At 39.4% G+C, this 27512-nt stretch overlaps 1 protein-coding gene across 14 annotated transcripts in view; it reads right to left on the reverse strand.

The window, feature by feature from the left end:
• Positions 1–6000: 6000 nt before the first annotated feature.
• ATF1 (activating transcription factor 1) overlaps positions 6001–27512 on the reverse strand; it is a 29597-nt gene continuing 8085 nt past the window's right edge. For 2 of the 14 annotated variants that reach the window (XM_042451204.1, XM_042451212.1), the window contains 7 exons: positions 21438–21508; positions 18357–18491; positions 15261–15358; positions 13587–13711; positions 12832–12996; positions 12109–12268; positions 6001–8302 (listed from right to left, as the gene is read on the reverse strand). In XM_042451204.1, coding sequence (XP_042307138.1) covers positions 8158–8302; positions 12109–12268; positions 12832–12996; positions 13587–13711; positions 15261–15358; positions 18357–18491; positions 21438–21508 — 899 coding nt within the window. In that variant the 3' untranslated portion in view covers positions 6001–8157. Of the gene's footprint in view, positions 8303–12108; positions 12269–12831; positions 12997–13586; positions 13712–15260; positions 15359–18356; positions 18492–19583; positions 19606–20842; positions 20893–21374; positions 21512–27512 lie in introns of those variants that run through there. The other 12 variants (XM_042451210.1, XM_042451207.1, XM_042451214.1 and 9 more) reach the window with 11 other exon arrangements.

Below are 27512 nucleotides of genomic sequence, written 5' to 3' on the forward strand. Positions count from 1 at the left end.
CACTGAAGAATAAAACTGGCAACTGAAAATGTCAATCCTTCTGCCCTCTTTTATCTACTGGTGTAGCATGAGTCTCCCCACTGGCCCTGGACTGAGAAGCTTTTATTGCAATCGACTTAAGGACATGGTGATTGAACAGGCATACAGATTGTATATTACATAGGTTTTCAAGGCTTTTGGTGGCTGTGGAAGAGAGGCAGGTCTTGTCTAAGACTGTTTAATGATTTTCTTTGAGTGTTGGGAGAAGTGGCGCAAGAGTGGAAGCTGGGGCGCCTGCAAGTCAGAATACAGTACTGGATCATTCACAGGAACTGGTGGCAAGTGGACCACAATACTGAATGCTTTCGCTATTCGTAGTACCATGTCAGTGAATCGCTTAACTTCTTCAGGAAGTGATGATGGTTTAACATTTTCCACAATCTGTGGTGATGAAGATAGATAGGCCAAAGGAGGTATCAGTGCCATAGTTACCAGTCTCTCCCACAGTAAGCTGCTGATGTGCTGAATAAGCTGTTGTTACAATAGGTGCTGAAGGAGCGGTCAGAGTAGGTGGTAAGGCTGAGGCCTTTAGTACTGTGAGCAACAGAAGAAGCACACTCAGTAGCGAAGCTGTCACAGCAAATGTGAGGACCATCAATGTTGTTATAGGTCTCAGTACCACTGGTGAAGCTGGTGGTTTAGAGATCATGGCCATAGCTCTTGGTGGCAGTCATAGAACATGAAGAAATGGTGGTAGTGGTGTTGTTTGAGCTCGTTACCAAGATGAGATAACAGTGATCAGTATTGAGGAGAATACTGAAAAAGCCTGCGAGGAAGGGAGCAAGAGCAACTTTGCTTCCAAGATGGAGAGCAAGCATAAAGCACATAGTCCTGACAATAATACCTATCTCTGTAAGATGAGGAACAGCAGTAAGAAGAAGAGTACTCTAGAGATCCTCATGTTGGTATCTATCAATATAGGATACAGAGGTGAAAGGAGAGTCCTCACTACATTGAAAGTTCTTCTTGAAGATGCATATGAACACTCTTGTGCAAATAAGCAATAGGGGCAGAGGACTGACTGGGGTATCCATGATGTCGATTGGCAGTAATGTTGCTCAGCAGAAGGTCCCACCTGAAAATCTAGCAGTGTTGTAGGATCAACCAGTGGAACTGAAGGAACCGGAGTAGATGACACAGCTATCTCTGAAGCAGGTAACAACAAAGTTGAGTAAAAAGACACACCAAACCCTGGGACACACCAGATGAGCTGGCAGTTAAGGTGAAGAAATGTTCTATAGACTCCAGATGTTTGGAAGACATCTCTGAGTCCAGTTTTTAAGGGCTTGGGTAGTGAAATCCCTTCAAATAGCACAGTATTATACACTGTATCCTTCTCCCCAAGTAGAAAAAGGTACTGTGAATGTGTGTTGGAATGGGAAATCTTCCAATCACAAATACAACAGTGCCTGAAAAGTCCTGACAAAAGTAGAAGCCTCCAGAGTCATCGACCAACACCTGAACCACTACATCATGCTGGCTCTCAACTATGTATTACCCGTCTATATAATGTAGTTTCTGATGTTAATAAATGGATACCTGAGTATACCTATAAACCACACATAGGCATAAAATTAGTTTTGGAAAAGGGCTTAAGGGTTAGCGTCCCAGATAAAAGCATGGAAGAAGTTATGGTCATTTTACTATTCTATCTATATCAGCATCTCTTAGGAGGAAATGCATTACAAACATTTGTGTAGCAGCTCGAAAGCATGCAAATGCAAGTAGATAAATAGGTACCACTCCGGTGGGAAGGTAAATAATGTTCTTTGTAGTCATGCCAGCCACATGATCACAGATAAGACAAAAAGAATTTTATACTAAAAATAGCTGTCTCAAAAACAGCTTAATCTCAGTACTATGTTGGAGAGGACTGCAGGCGAAAGGTACCTTGTTGTATCTGTGTCTTCACTGTCTGAAGGTTAAATCATTCTGGGATCAGATTTTGGCTTTCATGTCTGAGATTAGCCAACTGACTTTTGTGGTTCACTCATATTGGTATCGTTTTTTCTGTGGGAACAATGCATGATTAACTAGCAACGATCTAATTGCATGTTGATTGGAGCAGGGAGGTTAGAGATAGCACCGCACAAGAGACAACGAACTGGCCTACCCTTTCAACAATGGTTGCAGATTGTGTAGAACAGTGGTTCTCAACCTTTGGGCCTCCAGATGTCTTGGACTTCAATTCCCAGTCAGTATGCTCATTGTTCAGGAATTTTGGGAGTTGAAGTCTCAAAAACCTAGAGTTCCAAAGGTCGAGGACCACTGGTGTAGAACCTGGCCTCATGTGAGAAATTAACTTGCTTTCCCGAAGCCCACTTGAACAGCTGGCAGTTCTCACTACATACTACAGTGAATCTTTGTTGTTGAATTTTAAGCATCACCTTGTTTGAACGAGAAGTTAATGCAATGGTTCTGCGATTGCTGCAGTTCCTGGTGTCTCCTTTCTTGGGGATTGGAATATATATCAAGCATTTCTTGTCTGTGGACAATTGCTTTGCTTTCCAAATTTGTTGACATATTTTAGCTACAACTATTGATATGCCATCAGTTCGCCAGCTGCGACCCTACCTGGGCCGGGGGGACCTTGAAACGGTGGTACATGCTCTGGTGACCTCTCGGTTGGATTTCTGTAATGCGCTCTACATGGGGCAACCCTTGTACCAAACTCGGAAGCTACAACTGGTTCAGAACATGGCAGCAAGACTGGTCACTGGATCTTCCAGGGCCAGTCACATAACACCTGTGCTTAAAGATCTACATTGGCTGCCCATTCGCTTCTGGGAGCAATACAAGGTGGTGGTTATCACCTATAAAGCCCTAAATGGCTTGGGCCCAGGGTACTTGGAGGACCGCCTCTCTCCATATAATCCGCCCCGCACACTCAGGTCAGCCGGGAAGCATCTGCTGAGAGTTCCAGATGCAAAATATTCCACCACAGCACAGAGGGCCTTTTCCACCTCGGCCCCACAGCTCTGGAACTCGCTTCCTGGCGAGCTCTGCTCGTCCACCTCCCTCGACCTATATAAGAAGGGGATAAAAACATACCTTTTTCAGCAGGCATTCCCCTAATGTCCCCGACATAATTTCTACTCTCCCTTCACTGCAGTTTTACCTTGAGCTAGCTTGGAAATTGTTATTTGTAGCTTTTAATGTATTTTTATTGCTGTTTTTATGTATGTTTGAATTGCAATCTTGTATATTGTAACCCACCTTGATCTTTGGAAAGGCGGGCTAGAAATAAAGATTTTATTTATTATTATTATTAGTTCCTTATGATGTGCTTTCTGACGTGCAGCTCTCACATCACTTTTTAACATTTCAGGTTCATCCTTATATGGTTCTTCTTTAAATTATTCTCTCATGAATTCATCTCTTTGATATAGAGCTTCTACACACTGGTTCCATCGTCTTTTTATTTCTTGTTGGTCATGTAATGTTTCCTTGCTCATCATAGAACATCCCCATCATTGGCATAAATTTTCCCTGGATTTTTTAAATCTTGCTGAAGAGGTCTCTTTTTTGTTGTTATCTTCTGTTTACAGCGCTTTATAAATAAAGGATAATAATAATAATAATAATAATAATAATAATAATAATAATAATAATAATAGCATTGATTATTATCCCCACACACAAGTCATTGTATAATTGCATTCAGAGTTCTGGTCCTGTTTGTCACCAATCTTTTTTGCTTGTTTTCTAATCTTGACTGCTAGTAGAGTTTTGTCTGTCATCCATTGAGGCTTCCTTGGTTTTTAACCAGACAAGTATCTAAATAAGAATGTTGTGCCCACATGTGTGTGTGTTAATCACTTTCCTCTTTCTTCTTCTTTCCTTCTCCTATGATTTTATGTATGTAGTTATGACTGTGTAGTTTTTGTACATTTGGAATTACATGCTTTTTATTCCCTTTGACAGTTTATAGAATTCAGTATTTAAAAAGCCCTGTTTGAGGGTTATTATTGAAGTCAAGGGATTCCACCACCTAAATATTGACTATTGTTTTAAACTGAGCTTAAAGATGGTTAAGTTCAATGTGATTAGTGTTACATTGCCTACAGCAGTGACCCATGTTCTCTTGCTGTTGCAGCAGCAGGCTCTGCTTGCTATACTCACCCATCTCTCTTGACATAACATTTCTATTTTCCTTTTTTCTAAACAGTAGTATCAGTGGGATAGCAATTGATTTAATGCATTTGATTCAGAAAATTATATTTAACAACAAAAATCCCATTACAGTCATCCCTCCATATTTGCGGCTTTGATATTTGCGGCTTTGATTATTCATGGATTTCATTAATATGTTCTCTATAGGACTGTCTAGGTCCTCCAGTGCAACTCTGTGGTCAACTTTAACTAAAAGTTGCACTGAAAGACCATTTGTAGCTACTCCAGTGCCATTCTATGGTCAGTGTATGTTGGACATTGACCACAGAGTTGCACTGGAGGACCTAGAGATTCCTAGAGAGGTGTCCTTCAGGTAAAAACATGGTGTTTTTGTTATTTGAGGTTTTTCCATATTCACAGGGGTCTTGTTCCCCTAACCATAGTGAATATGGAGGGACAACTGTATATTCTTTCTTTGTAAAAACATAACAATAATAATAAAAATAAAATTAGCTGTTGTTTCCCATAATTTTTGTCAAATAAATATATTCTATAGAAATATGGAGGAAACCAGAACAATACATGGGCTGAGAACAGCAAAGTATAGCTGTTGAAATGAGAGGAAGACTGAAGTGTACTATGAGTTACAAGATTAATAAGCGCATACAAAAGGATTCAGGATTCTAGCTTAGTTATATATTTTTCTTGTTCCAAAATACAGAAAGACAACACTAGATCCATATAGGCAAGACTGTGCATCTGCTTGCCTCCAAATGAACTGTTGTTGAGCTTCAACATTCAGAATTAGTTTGTGGAATGGTACTACTCTTTGAAAAAGTACAGGCATCTCTGGACTAGCATAGAGCACCTTCCAAAGGATGCATGAACAGCACAGAATCCACATATCTTATTTATTATGCCACATTTCCTAACTGGACTTAATGTCTAGATTCAGGATGACTTTTTTAAACACATAAAATGAAAGGAGTGCTTATACATAGAAGTTTGATGTTTTGGATGTAATTAGAGCCTATTGTAGTTCTACTTTCAGGGGTTGACAAATTGGAGTGTGTCCAGAGGAGGATCTGGAAAATATGCCTTATGAGCAAAACTTAGGGAGCTGGGTATGTTTAGCCTGGAGAAGAGATGGTTAAGGGGTGATATGATAGCCCTGTTTAAGTATTTCAAGGGGTGTCACATTGAGGATGGCGCAAGCATGTTTTCTGCTGCTCCAGAGACTAGAACATGGAACAATGGATGCAAGCTACAGGGAAAGAGGTTCCACCTCAACTTTAGGAAGAACTTCTTGTGGAAAACGTCCCCTTGGAGTGTGGTGAGTCTCCTTCCTTGATGGTCTTTAAACAGGCTGAATGGTCATCTGTCAGGGATGCTTTGATTGTGATTTCCTGCATGGCCCTTGTGGTCTCTTCCAACTCTATGATTCTATGGTTGCAGGTGGTGATGGGGAATAAGTTATTGGGAAGGTTTTCCCGTACACAGATGACAGTGCAGCTAGATGCTGAATTAATAGCGACCTCCCTCCCCTAGCTCTGAACATCAGTAGTCCAGTGCTGTGATGCAACTGCTTTATAACACTGTTGGTAAAATGTAATGCTAACTGAGCAATGTAAACACAGCATGGTTTATAGGAGAGTTTTGGGGGAAGACGAATATGAGAACTCACATCCCAGTGTGCATTCCAGATCTTACTCTTCCCAGACTCTTAGTAACTCTTAAAAACGTATTTCCACTAACATACCTGGGGACTCATCTGCATATGCAGAATTAACTACTGTATTTGGATAGCATCGTCTTTACTGTATATCTTCAAGGCATGGGATTACCAACTTTTGTATTGGAAGAAATGATTTAATAAGACCTTCTTTGGAATGATTGTCATAATAAGCTCAAGAAATCTAATTTTTTTAACAAGGCTTGCACTAATACAGTATACATGTAAATGACAACATTTCAAAGGACACCACTGTAATGATTCAGTATTAACTGCGGTACGGCTATATTTGTTGATTTAATGTCCATTGTGTGCTCAAGAACAGTGAGCTAACAGTGAAAGCTCCTTTAACATTTTTTGAAACAAATAACCAAAGGTACATTATTATTATCCCTGACATCTTTATACTGAGTGCAAATGCTTGTGCATTTTTCTATGATTGCTAATAAACTATTTTCTATTCATTAAACTGTGCCAAGTGAAATATATAGAAATAGGTAATAATTTTCTTCAGCATCTCTTAAAAATAGAGTTGAAAATCTGAGAGGGAAAATATTTACCGAAGCTGTATAAATATTTAAAATATTCATATAAACTCAATTTATAGAACTGGAAAAGTAATACTTCATCTATAAAAAATATCAAGTATCTTATTTCAACTGGATTACCACCTTATAAAAATTGGAGTTATTTCAACAAATTACTATCAGGTTTACAAATGAAGTCTTGTTAATGTTCAGTTTTATCTTTGGTATGTCATTTTAAATTTCTTGGCTGGAATCCTGTTGGGCAGTTGTGAATATGTAACCTAGAGGTTACCTATGATACTTGTATTGTATTCATGATCTCTACACAGGCCCTACTTTAAGGGATACATTGGGACCATGAAAAAGCTCCAATCTCCAATTACTGGAAAGCAGCTAGTGTGATCAGTGGGGGCTTGTTCCCATGGATTGAGAGGCAGCTGGCAGACGATCCCAGCCCCCCTTGGACAAGTGGAAATTGCAACAGGGTCTCTGTTTTCTGCCTGTTACAATGGAGACTGCTCACAGGAGGAGGTGGGAACATCCTTCCTAATTGACAGGGGAGCTGAACCTGATCACTGTAGCCATTGCCCAATAAGTAGAAATTATGGGGATCAGGATAAGAGTAGCTTTGTAGGACCATAACTACAGTGCTTATGCATTCATAATTCCCCAATGGGATTCCAGCCATTGTGTTTTAAAATGGGGTTGAGCTATGGAAATTTGTTGTAATCCAAGAAGAACAAGATCTTCAAACCTTATGTGACACCTGCTCACATAATACAATCATTTCTGTTTATCTTGGCGGGGGGGGGGGGGGAATCCTATTCCATAATTAAACATAAATATCCCTGTGAAAATTCTGTTCCATCATAAAACACATCAAAATGTTAGTATCAGCAATGATATGTCACCTATTTGGGGGGGGGGGGGAACCCTTGCTAACCGATATTTATGTGCCTCTGGCTAGACGGAGTCCACTGGCTTTACCAACACTGATAATCACAGCGCACATTTTATATATATAAAAAAACCCATACTGTCTTTGTTAAATGCAAATATATACTTCTATCAAAGTACTATCCTATATTTTCTCAACACAGAGATTAGAATTTACAGCAAAAAATATTATATTTACATACAATAGTAGAAAAAAACCCTTCCTGTTAGGGTTCTTCTCCATGCATAAAATGAACACACAGGTGGCAAGCAGCAGCAAACTGAAACACAATCAGAGAAGCCTTTAGAAATAGCATTTCCAATCATATGATGCTGGCACATCTGGAGTTACATATCAGTTATGCATTTCAACACGTAGGTGGCAGATGGCAGAGCCTGCTGCCATCTGTGTGTTTACCTGCAGAGAGAAGCCCTAAAGTGAAGGGGCTAAAGAAAACTGAGTATCAGAGATTTAATAAATTTGAACCTGTACTGATCAAACACACTAATAGATTTTTACAGCTGAAGACAAAAGCTCTTCAATCAAATGTTACAAGCATTTTAAAAAAAAATTCAACTGCACCGCAAGCAATTCCATCTCTTGATTGACAGAACGTACATGTCCATTTATTCTGATCTAATGAAGATTCCAGTTGCACCAGCAGAAGTCTTCCAAGAGTCTTAAATGTAGAATTTGAAGAGAAGAAATTCATTTTTGACCTTCCATCTTAATGTTTAAAAAATAATATAAAAAAATTTCCTCTGCAAAATCTGATGTTCAAAAAAAAGAGAGATTTTGTTAGTTTTTTCTTACACATTTTTATGGCAGTAAAGATCTTTCAATGTTTTTAGTTCTTCAATTAGAGTTTTATTCTGGTTTTCAAGAACAGCAACTCGATTTTCAAGACATTTGACGTATTCCTTCTTCTTTCTACGGCACTCACGAGCAGCTTCTCTGTAATCCAAAAGCAAAATTTTAATTACCACAGAAAGCCAAATTGGTTTGGAATGTCAGAACACTGCAGTTTTATGTGACAGCTACTGTGTGCTTAGAGGAGCTGGCTTGCAATATCACTTTCTTGGGAAAAATACTGATTTATGTAGTTTACATAAAAATATTGGAGGAGTTAATTGGTTCGGCACTTATTGCCAAAATAGTGAATTTTCAAAAAACTTCAGTTATTAACTTTATGAGCTGTCAATGTTTAAAGATAACCTAGGTATTTGTTGTTGTGTGCCTTCAATTCATTTATGACTGATTGAGAGCCTAAGGTGGCTTGTGGGGTTTCATTGGCAAGTTTCTTCAGAGGTTTGCCATTGCCATCCTGTGAGAATGAGAGAGTGACTTGCCCAAGACCACCTGATATATATATTTTTTTGGTTCAGCAGGGATCCAGATCACAATCTAAACAACAATGTAGAGGTTCAAAGTTCAGTGTTCATTTTCTGTTGTGACTGTTGAACGCTCTCCTTCACTGTCATTTAAAAAAAAATTCTCCCTTGCCAGCTGGACATGAAATCCCTTCACTTAGCTGCCTTAAAAGTTTAGTTTTATAAAATGAAGGAGTATCCTCCCCCCCCAAAAAAGCAAGAAAGATGAAATGGTTTTGCCTTCAGAATAAAGAAAGAAGAAAACTGCAGAGGAAAGAGTGACTGAGTCTGTTCCTCTGACTGAAAGTCAGCAGATCGGGAGTTGTGATAATAAAACTACCCCTATTCTGATGGCCGCTGCCCAGTGAGACTCTGAAATGGCAGCAATCATAGAGCTAAAAATATTTATTTCAACCAATGACAGTGATTCAGAGGATTTAGTACCAATGCTTCCATTTCAATTAAAGAAATCAGTTACAGAAATTATAGCTAGGAGCATAAGGCAGTTAAGAAGGTTTAAAAAAATCCTAAAATAGCAATTAAAAACAAATCTAGAGTTACTGAGGGGTTAAGAAGCAGGAGCTCAAGGTGCACTGGTGGAGAAAATGCAGAACGTTGCTTCAAGTCACCATGTTGGAATCGTGGTGGAATAGACATGTGGTGGCTAGGAAAGTAGATCAGGTAAAACTAAAGCTTAAGCAGCTGCAGGAGGTAATTGATAGCACAGCAAAACAGAATCAGCAATCGATGTAGAGAAGGAGAAACACAAGTTAACAGGCACTCAGGGGAAGCAGCTGTCACGTTGCTTATAAAAGTGATACTACTGAATGAATGACGCTAACTAGTATCACGCATGCAACATTATGTAGTGTCAGAATGACAGCATAGCACATTTGATTTACAGAGCATGATTAAGAAGGCAGTAAATAAGAAAATGTAAGTGCTGTTTAACAATGCCACTATGGTGCAAATGGGCGATTGCCAGTTTTCCCAAAGCAGCAATACAATGAATTTAATTGATGCAAATCTAATGAATTATATCCATCCAATGAAATTAATAATTTTATTTCAGAAAAACGAATTGCTTAAAATGATTTCTCCAACTAATGAACTGTTAAATCTGATTAAATGTTAAAGATTTGTAAAAGTTAATTAATTTAATGGGAAATGGAAATACGAATACAGAAAAAAATTATTCAAAGCAACAAAGCTAATGAAACTGGAAGTCTTTGTTAGAGAAAGAGAGGCATAATGAAGGTACGAGGGTAGAGTTTGATGAGGAAGAAAGAGAAAAATGTTTCAGAACATCAAAGCATTTAGAGAGCAGACATTTAGGCACAGAACCAGAGCTGGAGGAAGACAGAGCAAGAATTAGTACATAAAGTAACAAATGATAGCAATGATGGGGACTCCTCTGCAAGTCACTCAGCTAAAGAAAATGCTTCCAGCAAGTTGTTTTGGGTTGAGCGATTTCACAAATATTCCGAAAATCAGGAATTAAGACAGGAGTAAAGGATCTCAGAATGGCTTTGGTTTTAAAGAGAGGTAAATATATGGAATGGTAAGTACCACTCAGCAGAAGAAGATTACTGGAGTACAGTCAAAAACTGTACCTATACAAAAAACCAGTAATGGATTACCTCAAGACGTAACAAGTAAACAATCCCGTTGCAGCACTAACTTCAGGAGTTATACCAGCTCTGAAATCTCTGACCTGGCTGCCAGTGGGCTAGGTCTACTGAAGAGGCTAAAACGAGTCAACAAAGTCCTAGATATCCCATGATCCAAGTAACTGAAGCCTTCCCCAATACTGATCCATGAGATACAAGATCAGCAGGAAAGGCTTTCCGGAGCCCTTGATGATTGTGGCTCACAGGATAACCACATGTGGCACAGCCTTCCTGGTGACAGATGGCTGTGGAAATTTCCTGGTAGAGGCCTGAGTGTCCTCTTTTCATTTGAGTACCTCTTGAAAACACATTTATTCCTGCAAGCTTTTATGGAATAAGGAACTGCTGCATTTGTTTAGTTGTTGATTCTTATCAATGGTTTTAACATGTATATGTGAAATGAGAATTCTTATTTAATGGAGTGTGTATTGTTTTATGCTGGGCTCTCTTTCAAACATGCCATGGGATAGAAAGACTGAGCAATCAATAGATACACTTTAAAAAATGCACTACTTTTTTAAAAAATTAACAATCACTTTTCCACACCTTGTTTCTTGAAATTAAAAAAAAAAACTTCTTTAGACAAAATGCTCCAAAAGAAGATGAACTGAAAAAAAATCATCCATTTAGTTTGAAGGAAAAACAAAATATTTCCTAAAAGAATCAGAACACAGATAAGAAGTACAAAATTAAATTAATTAAATTGGTAATTGAATAACATCTGGTTATTAATTCTAAATGTTTATATCCCTCCCATATGGCATAAAGAAACATTGAAAGTCACATGGACTAGCTTGGAAAATTATATTGCAAAATTAATAGCTCTATACACCAAAGTCTCTTTGATCCAAGCAGGGGATTGCAATGCAAGAACAGGCCTAAATGAGAAAGACCTCTATACTCACTTTCATCTTATTCAATCTGATTTAGAAGCAGGCCTAGAACTGCCATTCCGACAATCCAAAGACAGGGGATCTAAACGGCCTGGCCTTTATCTCATCCAATTGGCACATAAGCTGAACTTAGTTATTTTAAACGGAGCTGTTGAAGTGGATATTGAAGGTGAATATACAGTCATGTCATCCCTGATGCCTAGATGTGTGGTTGAGAAGCATGTAGAAAGCAACCACTTGCCTGTAACACTCAAACTGTGTCACACAAATTGATTTTTTGGAATGTACTGATTTACCGTTTAGGAACTTAGAGACGAGCTCACGTGGCATTAAATGGTCTCTTAAGGCTGAAAACAAGGTAAAAACGATTTTACAATGAATTCAAAAGAATGCCATACTCTTCGTAGTACAATACTAACTACCATATCCTCGGATATTGTTTTCGAATCCTTTCAAAAGTTAAGTTTAACAATTAAGAATTTTCTGACCCAATAAACAATGCCTAGAAATTCAAATTTGTTACATAGATCAAAAAGTTGGTTCGATCAGGACTGTATTAATATAAAACAGGCTGTATTAAAAAATATAGGGAATACAGATCTAGCAACCTTAAATAAATTCCACCTGAATGGTTTGAACTAAAGAAGAATGATTAAAAAAAAAAATTCAAGCCCAAAAGTATTCACGGGCAAACTTGATAAAAACAGTTAAAGCCAATGATTCAATTCTATTTTGGAAATTAAGTACAAAAAAAGCATTGTGCCTATTTATCTATGTCCAAGAGTTAGACTAAGGGCATGAATAATAGCAATTAAGAATCTAAATACCTGTTTTTCATCAGCCTTATTTCTCGTTTCAATTGTGGATCATCTGTCTTGGCTGACTGCGATGTCAAGGAGACAGGAGATGTCATTACCACAGTCTGGGGGAGGGAAGTGGTGGTTGGTGTACTCCGTATCTGGTATGTCTGCATGTCACCTGATGCTGCTGTAGAGGAACGAGAATAAAAAACAAGGTAAAGGGGGAGCATTAAGTCAGATTCTGACTTAAATGTGTATTTTTTGGCAAACAAGTATAAATCATACATGTATCCCATGACCTATGAAGAGTGGCCATCTACACAATTGGGTATGTGCCTTTTTTGGAAGGGTTAGCAACAGCAAATATTTGGCTGCCACTTTGAATTGCATGCCTTTTACAGCTTTACAACTATTTTTTCGTTTCTATTCCTTCAGAATCTACTTTGCCAAAACAGTTTAAATTAGTAGCATCAAAAAGACAACACTCATAGCTGCAATTCTGTTGACTGATTTTGCCTACCTTTACTGGGTATAGTCATATTTGCTTCCTGATTAATTAACAAACAAAGGCACTCATATGAATGGGAAACCTCAGGATCAGAATTTGCTTTCATAAGTGTTTAAAGAACTGGTACAAAACAAACAAAAAGTAAAAACAAAAAGTAAAAAAGATAACCCTTAGAAAATGACAAATACACAGGGCAAGGAGAAGAGATCAGAAATTCTGAAGTCTTAGAAGTGAATACTTACTTTGCACTACTACCTGGTTGCTTGGCACAAGTATCTGTTGACCATCAGATGTTTGCATGTACTGCAATAGTGGAGTCCCACCAGCATTTGTAATTGCCTGCAAACCCTGCATACTCTCTGCACCCAGGCTGTTTAGCTGTAATGGTCCATTTGGGGCAATGGCAACTTAGAGATTAAAAAAAGAACGAAACAAAGAATGTGTTGATCACTGCACAGCAATACATACAAAACATATGAAGTCCCTTTCCCTTATCTTTCATTACATCTTCTGTTGCCCATGAACAATTTCATTCATTCATCACCTTCACTTTCCAAATAAAGCAACATTTTCTTTATTTTGCCAGTGCTGCCTTGCTTGACTGATTAAGAACATTTTAATAATAGATGAATACAGATATCATTCTCTAAAAATGACTTAAGAGTTTAAGAAAGAAAGCCAGTATGTAATTTTTTTAAACAAATACCAAATTTAACTTTCAATATCTTTCCATTAATAATACAGTCTGCCCTCCCCATATGTGAGGGATCCGTTCTGGATCCCCCAGCGTATGGGGAAAAGAGCGTATGCTCAAGCCCCATAGGAAATAATGGGGTGCGTGCTCACAGTGGCGCACGGGGCGTGTGGTGCGAGTACGTGTCCCATTATTTCTGCCTGGGCTTGCCTTCCGTGTGATCTCAAAGCCGCGGAAGGCAAACCCACCTATAAGGAGGGCTGACTGTATGTCCAAGTACAGCCAAGAATTAATTTTACATACTGTATTGTCCAGTGCTGGTCTGGTAAACAGGTGTAGAGACAGACATAGATGTGACAGTAGAGACATTTGCCTCATCTCCTTTCCTAGCATGTGTATCTTCAGAAGAAAGATCATTCAAAATTTTTCTATAAAAATAAAAACAAAATATTCAGACACAGGTTGCTGGGAAAACAATCCCAGAAGAAGTAGGTACAATTACTACTTCAACGCCTAACATTTTCATTCTACCAACTTCTGTTTTACTGCTTTTCCTAGATAATCTTAAATTTCAACATTCATATAAAAATTATAGTGGGCCCTTGATAGCCACTGGGGTTTGGTTCCAGGAACCCCTGTGGATATCAAAATCCATGGATAGTGAAGTCCCATTAAATATAATGGCATAGTAAAATGGCTCCCCCTATATAAAATGACAAAATCAAAGGGTTTAGGGGGGATTTATATATATTTATGAATATTTTCAAGCTGTGGATGGTTGAATCCATAGCTAAAGAATCAACTGTAAATGGACTGAGAATTGGGACTCACTTGCAAGTTAAAGGTCAGTTTAAAGTTACAGAAGCTAAAATAATAGAGTAGTTAGAGGGAAAATGACGTAACTGGCTACTCATTCTACAAGATGGAACATTAACACAAAATGTTTCACCACTGGAAAAACTCAGGAGGTATTTAACTTTGACTGAAAGCCTCGGCATTACAGTCAAAGGATGCAATCAAAGGGACACTACCATATCTACCAACCAACCAGACTGATGAGGATTAAAGGAAGTGTGGGGAAGTGACTGGAAAATGTCAGCAATGGAAGTGAGTTGGGAATGGATTTGGCCAAGCCAACCGTAGTGGTTCAAATTTTTAAAAATCCATGCTTAAATTAGTATACTTCATGCTGGCAAAACTTTACCACATAAACAAGAGTGGCACTGTGGCAGTTAACAGGATATAATTCCCAGAGAACACTCATTCATAACTGATAGGTATCCATTGATCAAACATTTAAATATGGGAGGGAGGGATTAGAAGTGTGACACATGAACAATTTCATGAATGCCCTTTTAAAGACTTAAGCGCATTTCATGGTGTAATGAGACCAGTATACCATGAAGAACTGCTCCTTGTTCAACTTGCAATAGTTGTGGGAGGACAGGGAAATGTCTCAGCGGGTTCATCACTCCTGCAGCAGCCTAGAGGGAGACTATGTAAACAGTCCTGCTTGCAAGAGTATACAAATCTTCCCATAAATCATTTTTGGTGATGGTGAGGCACAAACCATAGCTTCAGAATTAGAATGAAGTTGTTTGATGGGCTCATGTGAAAACAGGGTTCCTGAGATTCCTTAGTCCCAGACTAAATCAAAACCAACACCTTGAATTGAATCTGGAAGCAAATTGGAAAGCAGTAAAACCACTTATAAATTTGGTGTAATATAATCAACTGGCGTAAGTCAAGATTTTGGAACCAAAATTAATTTTCAAATTGTTTGCAGCCCTATGTATAGTGTGTTACAATATCCTAATCTGGAGATGACAAAACCATGGATAATCAGTCAAGATCTGTTTTCCCTAAAAATGGTCATAGTTGGCATATAAAAGAAAAGTGAAAAAAATGACAAGTTGCTGCTGTTGTATTTCCCAAAGATATCTGGCAAAAATACATGTTTTTATATTAAGTACTGACCTGTAAGATGGACGGCGTGCTAGAATACCTCTGGCTTTCTGTGAAGAGTCTATACTATCTGAGGAATCTTGCGAATCCTCACTCTCTGACAAAGACACCTGAAAGAAATAAACATTGTCATCTTGTTGTAAGAGATGAGCATCTGCAGTTTTAGGATATGCCAGATACAACTATAAAGATTATTAAAAGGTACAGTTGGTATGTAACGAGTTGCAACATGCTTCATTCTTTTGCTTACAGGTTAAATTTCTTCAAATTTCTGGCAATAATATTTGGATCATGTCTATCAGAGATGCACATTTCTCTGGACTGCAAGTATTGCCAGCCTTAAGAGATCAATTATGTTTTTCCTTACAAAACTAGGAATGTCATGAGGGAAGGAATAAAGACTACCCTCAATGGACTATACGCAAACAGCATAACAGAGTTGTTTTTAAAACTTCCTTAGCTGTGCAGCAAGACTTGCAGCAGCGTAACAAAATACTGTATACTCAAGGCTAATAACTGAAAACACACATCTTTAAGCCAGATTGTGTGGAGAAATGTAAAGAAATAAAACAAGCATACACCCTTTTAAGAGTTTTATTCCTTGAGCATTCTTTCAAATTTGGCAGATGGTGATTTTTCTCATCTTCCCAAAGATAAGTAAATAAAGTTATTTTATTTACAGTAAACTGGTGACATAGCAACATAAAATCCACAGGGAGGCACACAATTCTTGGAAATGTATGGTGGCTAAGTAAAGCAAATGTCCAAAAGCTGCAGTGTATGTATCCTTCAGAACTTGTTAAAGAACAAGAGTAGTTTCTTTGTATTTTGTAAAAGAAAATTAGAATTTTTGACAAATGTAACATACACAATATGAAGACACTTTATTCTGAATTAACCTAACAATACTAAATGACATATCCTTTAAGAAAAATAGCGTACAAGTTTTCCCATGACAAAGGTCCTAGAATATCAACACATGCTGAAATATTTGTTATTGTTTGTATGCTGCCATGCTACATATCCTGAAGCCTTTAGATTCTGTGTTTAGTCCATGTAAGGCCTTATATGTGTAACACCCATGTAGTACCTAGTGTCCCCCAAAGGAGGTTTGGTGTGGGGAGCTGCGGTGATAATCAGCCAAAATCACTTCTGCCATTTCTTTCAGCAGGATTGCCTGTTGAATTACAGTCCCCTCTGTGAACCGATGGAGTTCCTCAGTTCACAGATGGACAATTCCAGATCCAACCTGCAAGATCCAGAAGTCACTACATTTAAAATGCATGGCTCTATCCAGTGAAGAAGAGGCACCAGTCATTTCAGCAAGCCTGAACCCATTAGGCTACTACTCCTTTTCCAGAAAACAGAAGAAAACAGTGGTGTGATGCCACACTTCAGCCATATAAAGGTACAGGAAATAAAGTCAAAGAAATCTTTTGACATATTCCCCATCTCAAAACCTATTGGGTGGGTGGGGGAACCTTAAAGAACTGCCATTTTGAGATCAAAAACTGAAAAATTAAGCTGCCCACCATTTTGAAAACCTAAATAATTTTTAAAAAGTTTCAGATGCATGTAATATGCAGGGCATTTTGCTGCTTGCAGCAAAGAGCAACACTGTCCCACCCTCTACACAGAAAACAACTACGGTAGACTGCAGATTGTGTGTGACAAGGCAATCTGCAGCACCTAGGATTCATAGAATCCTAGAGTTGGAAGAGACCACAAGGGCCATCCAGTCCAACACCCTCCATGCTGAAATACAAAATCAAAGCCCCCTGCCCCACAGATGGCCATCCAGCCTCTGTTTAAAAACCTCCAGAGAAGGAGACTCCATCCCTCTCTGAGGGATTGTGTTCCACTGTCAAACAGCCAGAAAGTTCTTCCTAATTTTGAAGTGGAATCTCTTTTCCTAATGATAGAGGAACCCTTGACAGTGTGCTCTATATAGTCAGTAGCAATACCAAACTCTCCATTACTATATGCAGCCACCTTAAACTGAGACCTTGGAAAAAAAGATAGGGAACCCCTTAACATTGTGTTTGGAGGGCAAGGAATACAATTTCAGCTCCCAATCCATATTTTTATTAGTTTGGTAACTTACAGCACCATCTGTTTGCAATGAGTTTTATAGAATACAAGCGAACAAGTCCCTGACTCTCAAGTTTATAATTTAAAATTTAACACAGCAGAAATGAGAATGTAGGGCTGTTGGTGGCAAGTGGATGAAGGGGTAAATAACAGTTATGTGTACTAAGGACTTGGTTAAGGACTTGAGATTTTGATGTCAGTGTGTCACATGTATTCCTTGTATCCAAGTTACAGTACTGGCAATGCCACAAGAAATGGCCAATGTGTAATAATCAATACATTTTTCTGGCTCTGGGGAGTCATCTAAGGAATGTATTTGAAAATAGTAGCATGCTTATATGGTGCATGCTTTCATCTGAGGCATGAATAGCAGCTGTATAGAATAAGTGATGCAATTTGGTTTACAAATGCAGGTCACTTTTCACAAAACATATGAACTTACCCAGATACTGTTTTATATCTTGCAAATATCATAATTGCTATAATTCCTTTCTAAATGAATTAAAAAATCAATTTCTCTTCTCATTTCCTATCTTGTTTATGTTTTTCATTGTTAAAAGCGCAGCTCTCTTGCTACCTCTGTGGAGGCCTGGGAAGGCAGGAGCAGACCGGGCGTGCGCCAGCTTCAGTGAACCTCTGAAGGTCTGGGAGGAGGTTGGGTGTGCACGCCGGGCTGCGGGGCTCTCTTGCGGCCTGAGCAGGCTGGGCTTAACCCAGTGTATAAGATGACTCCCGACTTTTGACAAGATTTAAAAGGGTTAAAAAGTCGTCTTATATGCCAGAAAATAGAGTAGTTTGTATTTTTCATTGGATCAGAGCGCAGCAAAATATTAATTTAATAAAAAGCTAGAACAATAACGCTTAATTATTAATATGGAGACTTTTGTTAGCTTGACTTTTCATTTTTCTCCACTGCCATTGCAACAGTTGGTGGTATTTTAGTGGCAATGCTAGAAAGGGTCAAGTATGTTAAAGCAGCATTTAAGACAATATGCTTCTGCACAGTTAGTAATTTACCTGCACTGATTGCCCTTGTGGTGAGTGAATGACAGAGGAGGTCTGAGCTGCATGAATGACTCCCTGGACTTGATCACCACAAAGGTGCACAGATTTTGTGAAAGCTGCCAAAGGAGTTGGACCTCTAAGGGACATCTAAAATAAATCAAGAGTTTATTAGCTTAATCAGGAAATATATGCTATTGGTAATAAATAAATGCTTACATTTAAATTCCATTGAGGCTAATAGTGAAGGCACATATGTATGGAATTTCCACTGGGTCAGAAAGTGAAATAGGGAAGAACAAATCACCAGGAACAGATAATATTCCAAATGAATTGCTACCATACACACAGACAGAATCAACTCTTGTGTTAACTAAAATATGCCAACAAATAAGGAAAACAAAACAATGGCCAATAGATTGGAAACGATCAATATACATCCTCATACACAAAAAAGAGGACACAAAAGACTGCAGCCTTGCAAATATTTCCCACGCAAAGAAAATCATGCTCAAAATTCTGCAACACAGACTCAAATCATATGGAAAGAGAAATCCCAGAGAAACAAGTAGGGTTCAGGAAAGAAAAAGGCATTAGGGACCACATTGCGAACATAGATGGCTAATTCAAACATATAGCCATGTTAGTCTATAGAATCCATATATAGAGAGATCTTGTAGCACATTTGAGACAAACTGTGAAAGAAAGAAGTTGGCAGCATGAGCTTTTGTAGACTTAAGTCTACTTCAATTTCAATAGCTCATGCTGCCAACATCTTTCTTTCAATTAGTCTCAAAGGTGCTACAAAATCTCTCTACATATAGATGGCTAATGGAATGTAGTGAACAAAATCAGAGGAAAATCAGCATGTGCTTTATAGACTGTAGCAAGACCTTTGGCTGCATAGATTACAAAAAGCTATGGAATGCTCTCAAAGAAGTCGGAGTGCTACTACATTTGATAGTCCTGATGAGGAATCTGTGAGGCTATTGCTAGAACAGAATATGGTGAAACAGAATGGTTTCTAACTGGCAAAGTGTCAGGCAAGGATGCATTCTATCACCCCACTTGTTCAACTTGTACACAGAAAACATAATATGAAGGAGGTCAAAGAAGAAAGTACAAAGGCAGCTTTACTGCTGAGCATAAAGAAAACAAAAATAATTAACAAAAACCATGAAGGATCTACATAAATTCAACCTGGATAATGAGGAAATTGAAATAGTAAAATATTTCCCATACCTTGGATCAAATATCGACCGGAATGGAGATCACAATCAAGAAATCCGAAGAAGACTAGGAATGGGAAGGGAAGCTATTCAAGAACTAGACATGAGCCTAAGTTGTAAAGATATACAACTGAGTGTAAAAATTAGAATTTTTCAAGCCACTGTATTTCCCATCACCATAAACTCATGCGAGAGGTGGATAATAAAGAAAGCTGACAGGAAGAAAACAAACTCATCTGAGATGTGGTGCTGGAGAGGAACACTGAGGGTACCATGGACAACCAAAAAGACAAACAAATAGGTCCTGGAGCAGGTCAAGCCAGAACTATCCCTAGAAGCAAAGATGATGAAACCGAGGGTGTCGTTCTTTGGTCACATCATGAGAAGGCATGATTTACTAGAAAAGACAATAATGCTAGGAAAGGTAGAAGACAGAAAGACCACACGCCAGATGGATGGACTTGATCAAGAAAGTTACAGGCCTGAATCTGAAGGACCTAAGCAGAGCAGTGGAGAACAGAGAGCCTTGGAGATTTCTCATCCATAGAGTTGTTGTGAGTCAGAGACGACTCAAGGGTAGTTAACAACAACAGACTGCCTAGGATAAGTCCATTTTAAAACCATATTCTGTTTAGCCAAATACTATTTGAGGGTTGATGAACATCAGTTACTATATACATTTCACATAAGGTAACACTAGATGTCCTCAGTAGTCAAAATATAAATGATATTCATCATTAGCAAGTTCCATGTATCTAACAGAACTGCTGAGTTCCATTTTTTGAAGGCAAAACAAAAAGATATGCACAGACATAGGGCACTTCCATAGGCAATGCACAGTACATGGGAAAACCAAAATGTAACTGTTTAATATAATCACTGTAATAAATCATACTTTTGCTGCACAAGAATAAGCCCTGAAATTCAGAGAATCTGCAATAATACACTAATTTTGGAGCGCCTCTTTCAAGCCATACAATTATACAGCCTCCATTCTTTTCAACCCAACTTAAACAGAGCACACACATAAGCCGGTAAAAATGAATGGAGACTATACAACCTCAGTATTAGGTGGATTTCACTTTTGTGTTGCTCCTATCCAAGGGCTCTTGGAAGAAGAAAAAATGTTCTAAACCAATTAACAGCACATTAATCATATTTAGTAGATTGATGATTTTTTGGTTAGAAGGCAACTTTTCAGAAGTACTACTCTGGATTTACACCTTAAGAAACATAAAGATATTCAGCAAAAAATTTTAAACAAAATCAGACCTTCTCATTTCATTGCTGATTTGGTCAACATATGTGATCACTGGAGAGATCTAAAACCAACGGAGAAGGAATTTTGGGTTGGAATCCTGTTGAAGACCTATGACTGTAAGTAGACCTACATCTGCAGGCATTAGAATTGGGCAGTTTTGTACCATCTGTATCTAGTAAAGGGCTGCTGTTATGTTACTATGTAGCAGCCCAGCAAAGTGACCAGTGCGTAGCAGTGCACATCCCCTCAGTCCCAATACAGATCAAGCACCAATGTGCATCGGGGAGTCTTGCTGGTGTCCTGTTACATATCTTCACAATTCAGTAAAGGGCCTCTGCTACACAGCTAGGTATGTGTAAAGTAAGGAATTGTAACAGGTTAGATAGGATTCTGGCAGACAGTTTAATGGCACCTGCCAATATCTAGTGTATCTTTGAAAGTACATGCTCATACACTTACTAAACTAATAAAAAAGCAGGATGATAAAAAAAAAAGAAAACTGCGATTAACCTACTTAAAAATTCCTCAGGGGGGGGCCCTGACCTTAAGTAGCTTTCTTTACCTGTTGAGAAACACGAGAAAGCTGAGTTGCCTGGAGAGTGGTACCTTGTAACGATGCTGTTTGTGGGGAAGCTGCTGAATTGTTACTGTTTTTGTGTGCTTCTTCCATACTCTGCCTACGAGAAAACAAAAACACAGCAAAATGTAAAGTTTACTATTACTATTAGAGATTTTTAAAAGTCGCTATAACAGTCCTTACAACAATAGTTGACAATTACAGCCCCTAGAAACTCCCAGCCTACATCGCCACTGGCAAACTCCAGGCATGTTGGCTGGAGAATTCTGAGAAGTAAAGTTCAAAAAGCACTGATTATTTACACACAACTTTGGTTTTTGAGGTGATTTTTCTGAGCTGTACTGAGCATTACTCACAGTTGTATTTGAAAACTCATTTTCAGTATTATGTTTGAACCTATCAATCGCCCAAATTCTGTTGTTAGGCCTCACTAGAGTAAACCCGTTGAATCAGTGGGATTTCCCTACATGTTGACATGCTATTCAACAATTCTAGCTGCACCTAATCAACAGGATGCTAACCTATATATGCAATTTAGAGATGGTCAAGCAAGCCTGAGCCATGGTGAAACCAATGAAACATATGGAAGTGGAAGCATCTTAAGTATGATTCAAGTTGATGCAATTTAGGCACTTTCAACTTCCAGGGGGTTATTGTCATTGGCAGATGTTCCAGATGCTCTCAGTGCCACAGCTATGTCTTTTTGAATCTTCTAGCAACTGAATGGTCTTTCACTGAGCCAGAGTCTCTGTAAGGTAGTCATTTACAACTGCAGCAATTACCTGATTGGCATACTGTGATGATTAAGCACTTTACTCCTAGTAGTTCATATTTTGGAGTGTTTCTCTACTTGGCTCTAAGGTTTACTGGAATGTAATTAAGTACATAGTGTTTATGTTATAAAAATATTTTCTCAAATGTATTGGAGTGCTTCTCTCTGCTCACCCTATAAAGGTACTTACTTACCGGGTCACAGAATCATAGAGTTGGAAGAGACCACAAGGGCCATACAGTCCAACCCCTTTCTGCCATGTAAGAACTCACAATCAAAGCATGCCTGACAGTTGGCCATTCAGCCTCTGTTTAAAGAACCTCCAAAGGAAGAGACTCCACCACACTCCAAGATAGTATGTTCCACCACCAAACAGCTCTTACTGTCAAGATGTTCCTCCTAATGTTGAAGTGAAATCCACATGAGTCTACAGTGTGATGTAGCAGCTAAAAAGCCAAGGCTGCATCAACAGAAGTATAGTGTCTAGATCAAGAGAAGTAATACTGCCACTGTATTCTGGAATACTGTGACCAGTTCTGGGCACCACAGGGGAAAAAAAAAGAAGGATGTTGAGAAGCTGAAGCATGTCCAAAGGAGGGCAACCAAAATGGTGAAGGGTCTGGAAACCATGCCCTATGAAGAGTGACTTAGTAACCTGGGTGGTCCTAGTTATTAATATGTGGTGAAGTCAGAAAGAGGCATATATGTGTGAAGAAGAAGGGTAAGAGTGACAGCCAGAAAGGCAGCCAGAAGGGATGCCTTAGGAAGGATCAAGATCACTTTTCAGGGGGGAAAGATAACGCAAAGAAGGAGCTGCACTCAGAAATATAAAAAATAAGAAAAAATACTTTTCTTTATTTTCAAACAAAACAGCTATTCAAACCAAAGAACCATTCTGCTTGTTTTTGTGATTTATTCAAGAAGATGCGATTCTCCTACTCCTCTGTCTCCGTGGTTTCATAGTTTCTTGAAAGGGGGGGGGAGGCTGAACTCTTTGCATTCTAAGTTGTTTCAGAAGTTACTGTTTCCACTATATGTAAGTGGTATATGTGTCATAACACCTGCAGCACAATTAGGCTTTTCCCAGCCTGCACACAAAAGATTTCAATAAAAATACCCCAAGGCACTCAAAGATGATCACCTAGTTCTGAGCATGTTGTTACACAACACTTGAAATAGTTGCAAGAGCCGTTGCTGAGAAACGGGAAATTATATTTCTCTCAATGGAAATATGAGTCATTGATTTTTCCCCGCTGAGATCAACCACAGAAGCTTGGGCCTGAAAACTGAAATACACTCTGAATGTAACAGTTAACACAATATAGACAGACAGACAGACAGACAGATCTCTTTCAGCCCTTCCTTTCTTAATCAAATGACTTACTGATGTCAAATGTTTTTCTCTCACAAACATAATGACAGCAAACCACAAACTAATCCAGTATTCACACTTTCAGGAGCATATACTATATCTGTGATGGCGAACCTATGGCATGCATGCCAGAAGTGGCATGCGACGCCATTTTGCCAGGCACAGGCGAGAGGGAGAAGGTGGAAGAGGCACACATGTGCCCATTTCTCCTCCTCCCTGCCATTTTCAGGTCTCCCGCTGTCTCAGAGAGACAGCAGGAAGCAGACAATGACACTTGAGAGAAGGAGCCAGAGGGACGTGCCTCTGGCTCCTCCTCCCAGCCCTCTCCCGGCCGGGAAAAGAGCAGGGGAGGAGGAGTGACCAGCGCATGCCAGTTGCTCCTCCCAAGAGACCTTTTCTGGCCTCCAGCTATCTCCAGAGGGAGAGCTGGGGGCAGGAAAAGGTCTATGGGAAAGAGGGATGGGCTGTGTGCCCAGTCCTCTTCCTCCCAGCTTGCCTTTCTTCATTCTGAATGGGATCCAGGGGGTCCGTTCAGGGTGGGAAAGGTCTGGGAAGGAGAAGACTGGGCTTGTGCCTAGGCCTCTTCCTCCCAGCTTACCTTTCCTCATCCCGAATGGACTACCTGGAGCCCGTTTGGGGTGAAGAAAGGCCCAGGAAGGAGAGGACTGGGCCCATGCTGAGGCTTCTTCCTCCTGGCTTGTCTTTTCTCTTTTCGAAAGGATTCCCCGGAGCCCGTTCGGGGTGAAGAAAAGCCTGGGAAGAAGAGGACTGGGCCCGTGCTGAGGCCTCTTCCTCCCGGCTTGCCAGGGAAAGGGCAGGAGGAGCAGGAGCAATGGCGTGCCCATCGCCCCCCCCAATTTTCCCTGGCTTCTAACTGTCTCTCAGAGGTCCCGCCCAAGAAGCCCACCTCCAAGGGCAGAAGCCCTGCCCCAAGCACACAGCCCCCTCCCTGGGGGACAGAAGCCTCACCCCTGGCATGTGGACCTGAAAAGGTTCGCCATCACTGTACTATATTCTGTCTCCAAACTTCAGGAGAATGTCTGCCATGATGTAGCAAAAGGTAGAAGCACAAGAGGTAAATATGGGCAAGCTCAGAGTATGTACATCATTTTCTTTAAAAAAACAACAACCAAAATACAAATCTCTTAAGTGGTGGGGGGGGGGGGGGAGAGTAGGACTACAACTCCAAATGGACTCAGTGACACAGGATATAGATTATGGAAGTGGGGGAGGGAACTTGAGAAGCAAATGGGAAGAGAATTGGACAAGATGAAGTGAAGGAATGGGTGATGAAGTGACTTCAAGTTGTCAGTTCACTTATGGTGACACCACAAAACTTCATAAGTTTTCTTAGGTAAGGAATACTCAGAGGTGTTTTTACCAATTCCTTCTTCTGAAATATAGCCTACAGCACCCAGTATTCATTGGCGATCTCCCTCCCAGGTACTAACCAGGGCTGACCCTTCTTAACTTCCATGATCAGATGGGATCTGATGCCTTTAGAGCAGGGGTAGGCAACCCTTTTGAGCCAGGGGCCGGGTTGCTGTCCCTCAGACAACTGGGGGGCCGAAGCCAAAAAATAAATAATTAAAAAAAATTTTAAAAAATTAATTAAATAAATAAACCGGGACAAATGTGGGACAAATTTTTCAAATGGAGGGCACTTTTTAAATAAAAAATGGAGGACACGCGAAAAAAATTGCTGATTTTTAAAAAAATGTTAAGATAAATGCATGTTTCTGAGGCTTCTATAGACAATTGCCCCACCATGCCCCTCGCGCGAGACGCCAAAGGCCCCGGCGGCAATCAGCGGCAGGACTGGGCTGGGGCCGGTCCCAAGGCCTCGCCGGGCCGCAGGTTGCCTACCCCTGCTTTAGAGTATTTAGGCCCTAGTGATGAAGCAATGTGTAGAGATAAAAAGGGCACACAGGGGATCAACTTATCTAAATAGATCATGTCTTGTTCACAGACTGCTGTGTTAGGATCACTCCTGTCTACATGGAATTACAGTACACTGAAGTACAAGTAGGTCTGGCTGGTCCTTTGTATAGACTGACTGTTCTCCACATGGCACAATCATGAACAGGGATTCCTCAATAGAAAAGGACATATAAAGCCCTACCCAGCTCAAGCCTAGGTTATTTCAAGGATTGTATTCTCCCATACAAACCTGTCTATATTTTGCTATCTTCTGGGGGGGGGACTGTTCTCTCTGCCTCACACCCCTCACAGATACATCTGGTGGGAACATAGGAGAGGGCCCAGCCTCTGGAACGTCTTCCCCAGAGAGATTAGATTGGCACCCTCTTTGCTATCTTTCTGCACCCAGGTGAAAGCCTTTTTATTCTAATACCTCTGATAAATGGTGTTTTTTTAAGGTGAGCTGAGCCTTGTATAATGTGCTGGACTTTTGTTATTTGTAATGGGTTTTTTAATTATTTAACTGGTTTTAATTTTTTTTTAAAATAATTTGATTGCTTTTTAACTTTTCTATGCTGTGAATTTGTTTACCTGTTGTAAGCTGCCTTGAGTCCCAAGCTGGGGAAAAGGTGGGATATAAATAATTCTTAAGGATAAACAGTTTGAAACCTCTTTACTATGTTTTTATTGAAAAATAAAACAAAACACTATCACCACCTTCTACTCCCCTGTTCTCTGCCCAGTTAACAGTCTACCCACGTCATGATCTAAATCAGTGATTCCCAAACCTTGGTCCTCCAGGTGTTTTGGACTTCAACTCCCAGAAGCCCAGCCAGGTTGGTCAACAGTCAGGAATCCTGGGAGCTGAAGTCCAAAACATCTGGAGGACCAAAGATGTTAGAGTCTAAGACAATATCTTCCATGTCAGGCATGGCTGGGGAACATGTGGCTTTCCAGATGTTAATGAATTTCAACCCACATAAATTCCCAGCCAGCAAAATTATTGGTTATGGATGATGTCAGGAGACAATGGGAGTTGCTATAATAACATCTGGCAGAGCAAAAAATCTCTACTCATAATCTCAGGAAATTACCATTATAAATTTCTGCAAAAACTATAAAACAAGTCTAAAAATATGACAAAATGACATAATCATAACTAACTACATAGCTAACAGTTCATATTTCAGAAAACTACCATTGTGATCATACTGTCACATCAGCAGTCAAATCTACATGCTAGTTTCACATTTCTGGGGTACCCATAAATACAAGATCAAAAGTGACAAAATATGATCATATTGTGTTCTTCTTCCCTGGCAGATATTTTTATAGAAGAAATGAAACTTAAAAAGATGCCCGGAGAAAGGGAAACAGAATAGCAACACCACCAAAGAAATCTCCATGTATCTGTCTCACTCACTCACTCATATCTTGAGTTAAATATGAAAATGAAACAAGACTTTCACATAATCTTATTTACCTCTCCAAACCCTTCCTTTTGAATAGTTTGGAGCCACAAAATCATAGAGCTGGAAGGGACCATAAGGGTCAACTAATCTGTTTAAAGACCTCCAAACAGCAGAATTCGTCATCTGAGGCAGTCCATTACACTGCTGAACAGCTATTATAATAAATAATTAATTTAAGCTTTTTCTAGAAGTCATATAATACACTTACAGAAGAAGCAAATGACAGTATCTAAGAACACTTGTTTTTTTATGCTAGATATGACAAGAAATCCCCTGACTTCAGGGTGGTCTTAGGTATGCCGTGATATATAGCAATTGCTATATTTGTACACAAATACAGATATATGGTATTTGCATGATTAAAGTAAATGTGCCTAGTTCAGAGTTCCATATAACTAGAAAATCTAGCCCTTTTAAAACCACAAAATGTAGTGAAATAAAAGATAACGTTTTATCTAGAACTCATCTAGTCCAGGCTGCTCCAGAGTATTCTGGCCCTGGAGCTGCCCTAGTTCCCCCTTTACCTCTGCATGCCATAGTGATGCTGGGGTGGCTGTTTACATACACA

This window comes from Sceloporus undulatus, chromosome 2, assembly GCF_019175285.1.
Source record: "Sceloporus undulatus isolate JIND9_A2432 ecotype Alabama chromosome 2, SceUnd_v1.1, whole genome shotgun sequence".
NCBI lineage: Eukaryota > Metazoa > Chordata > Lepidosauria > Squamata > Phrynosomatidae > Sceloporus > Sceloporus undulatus.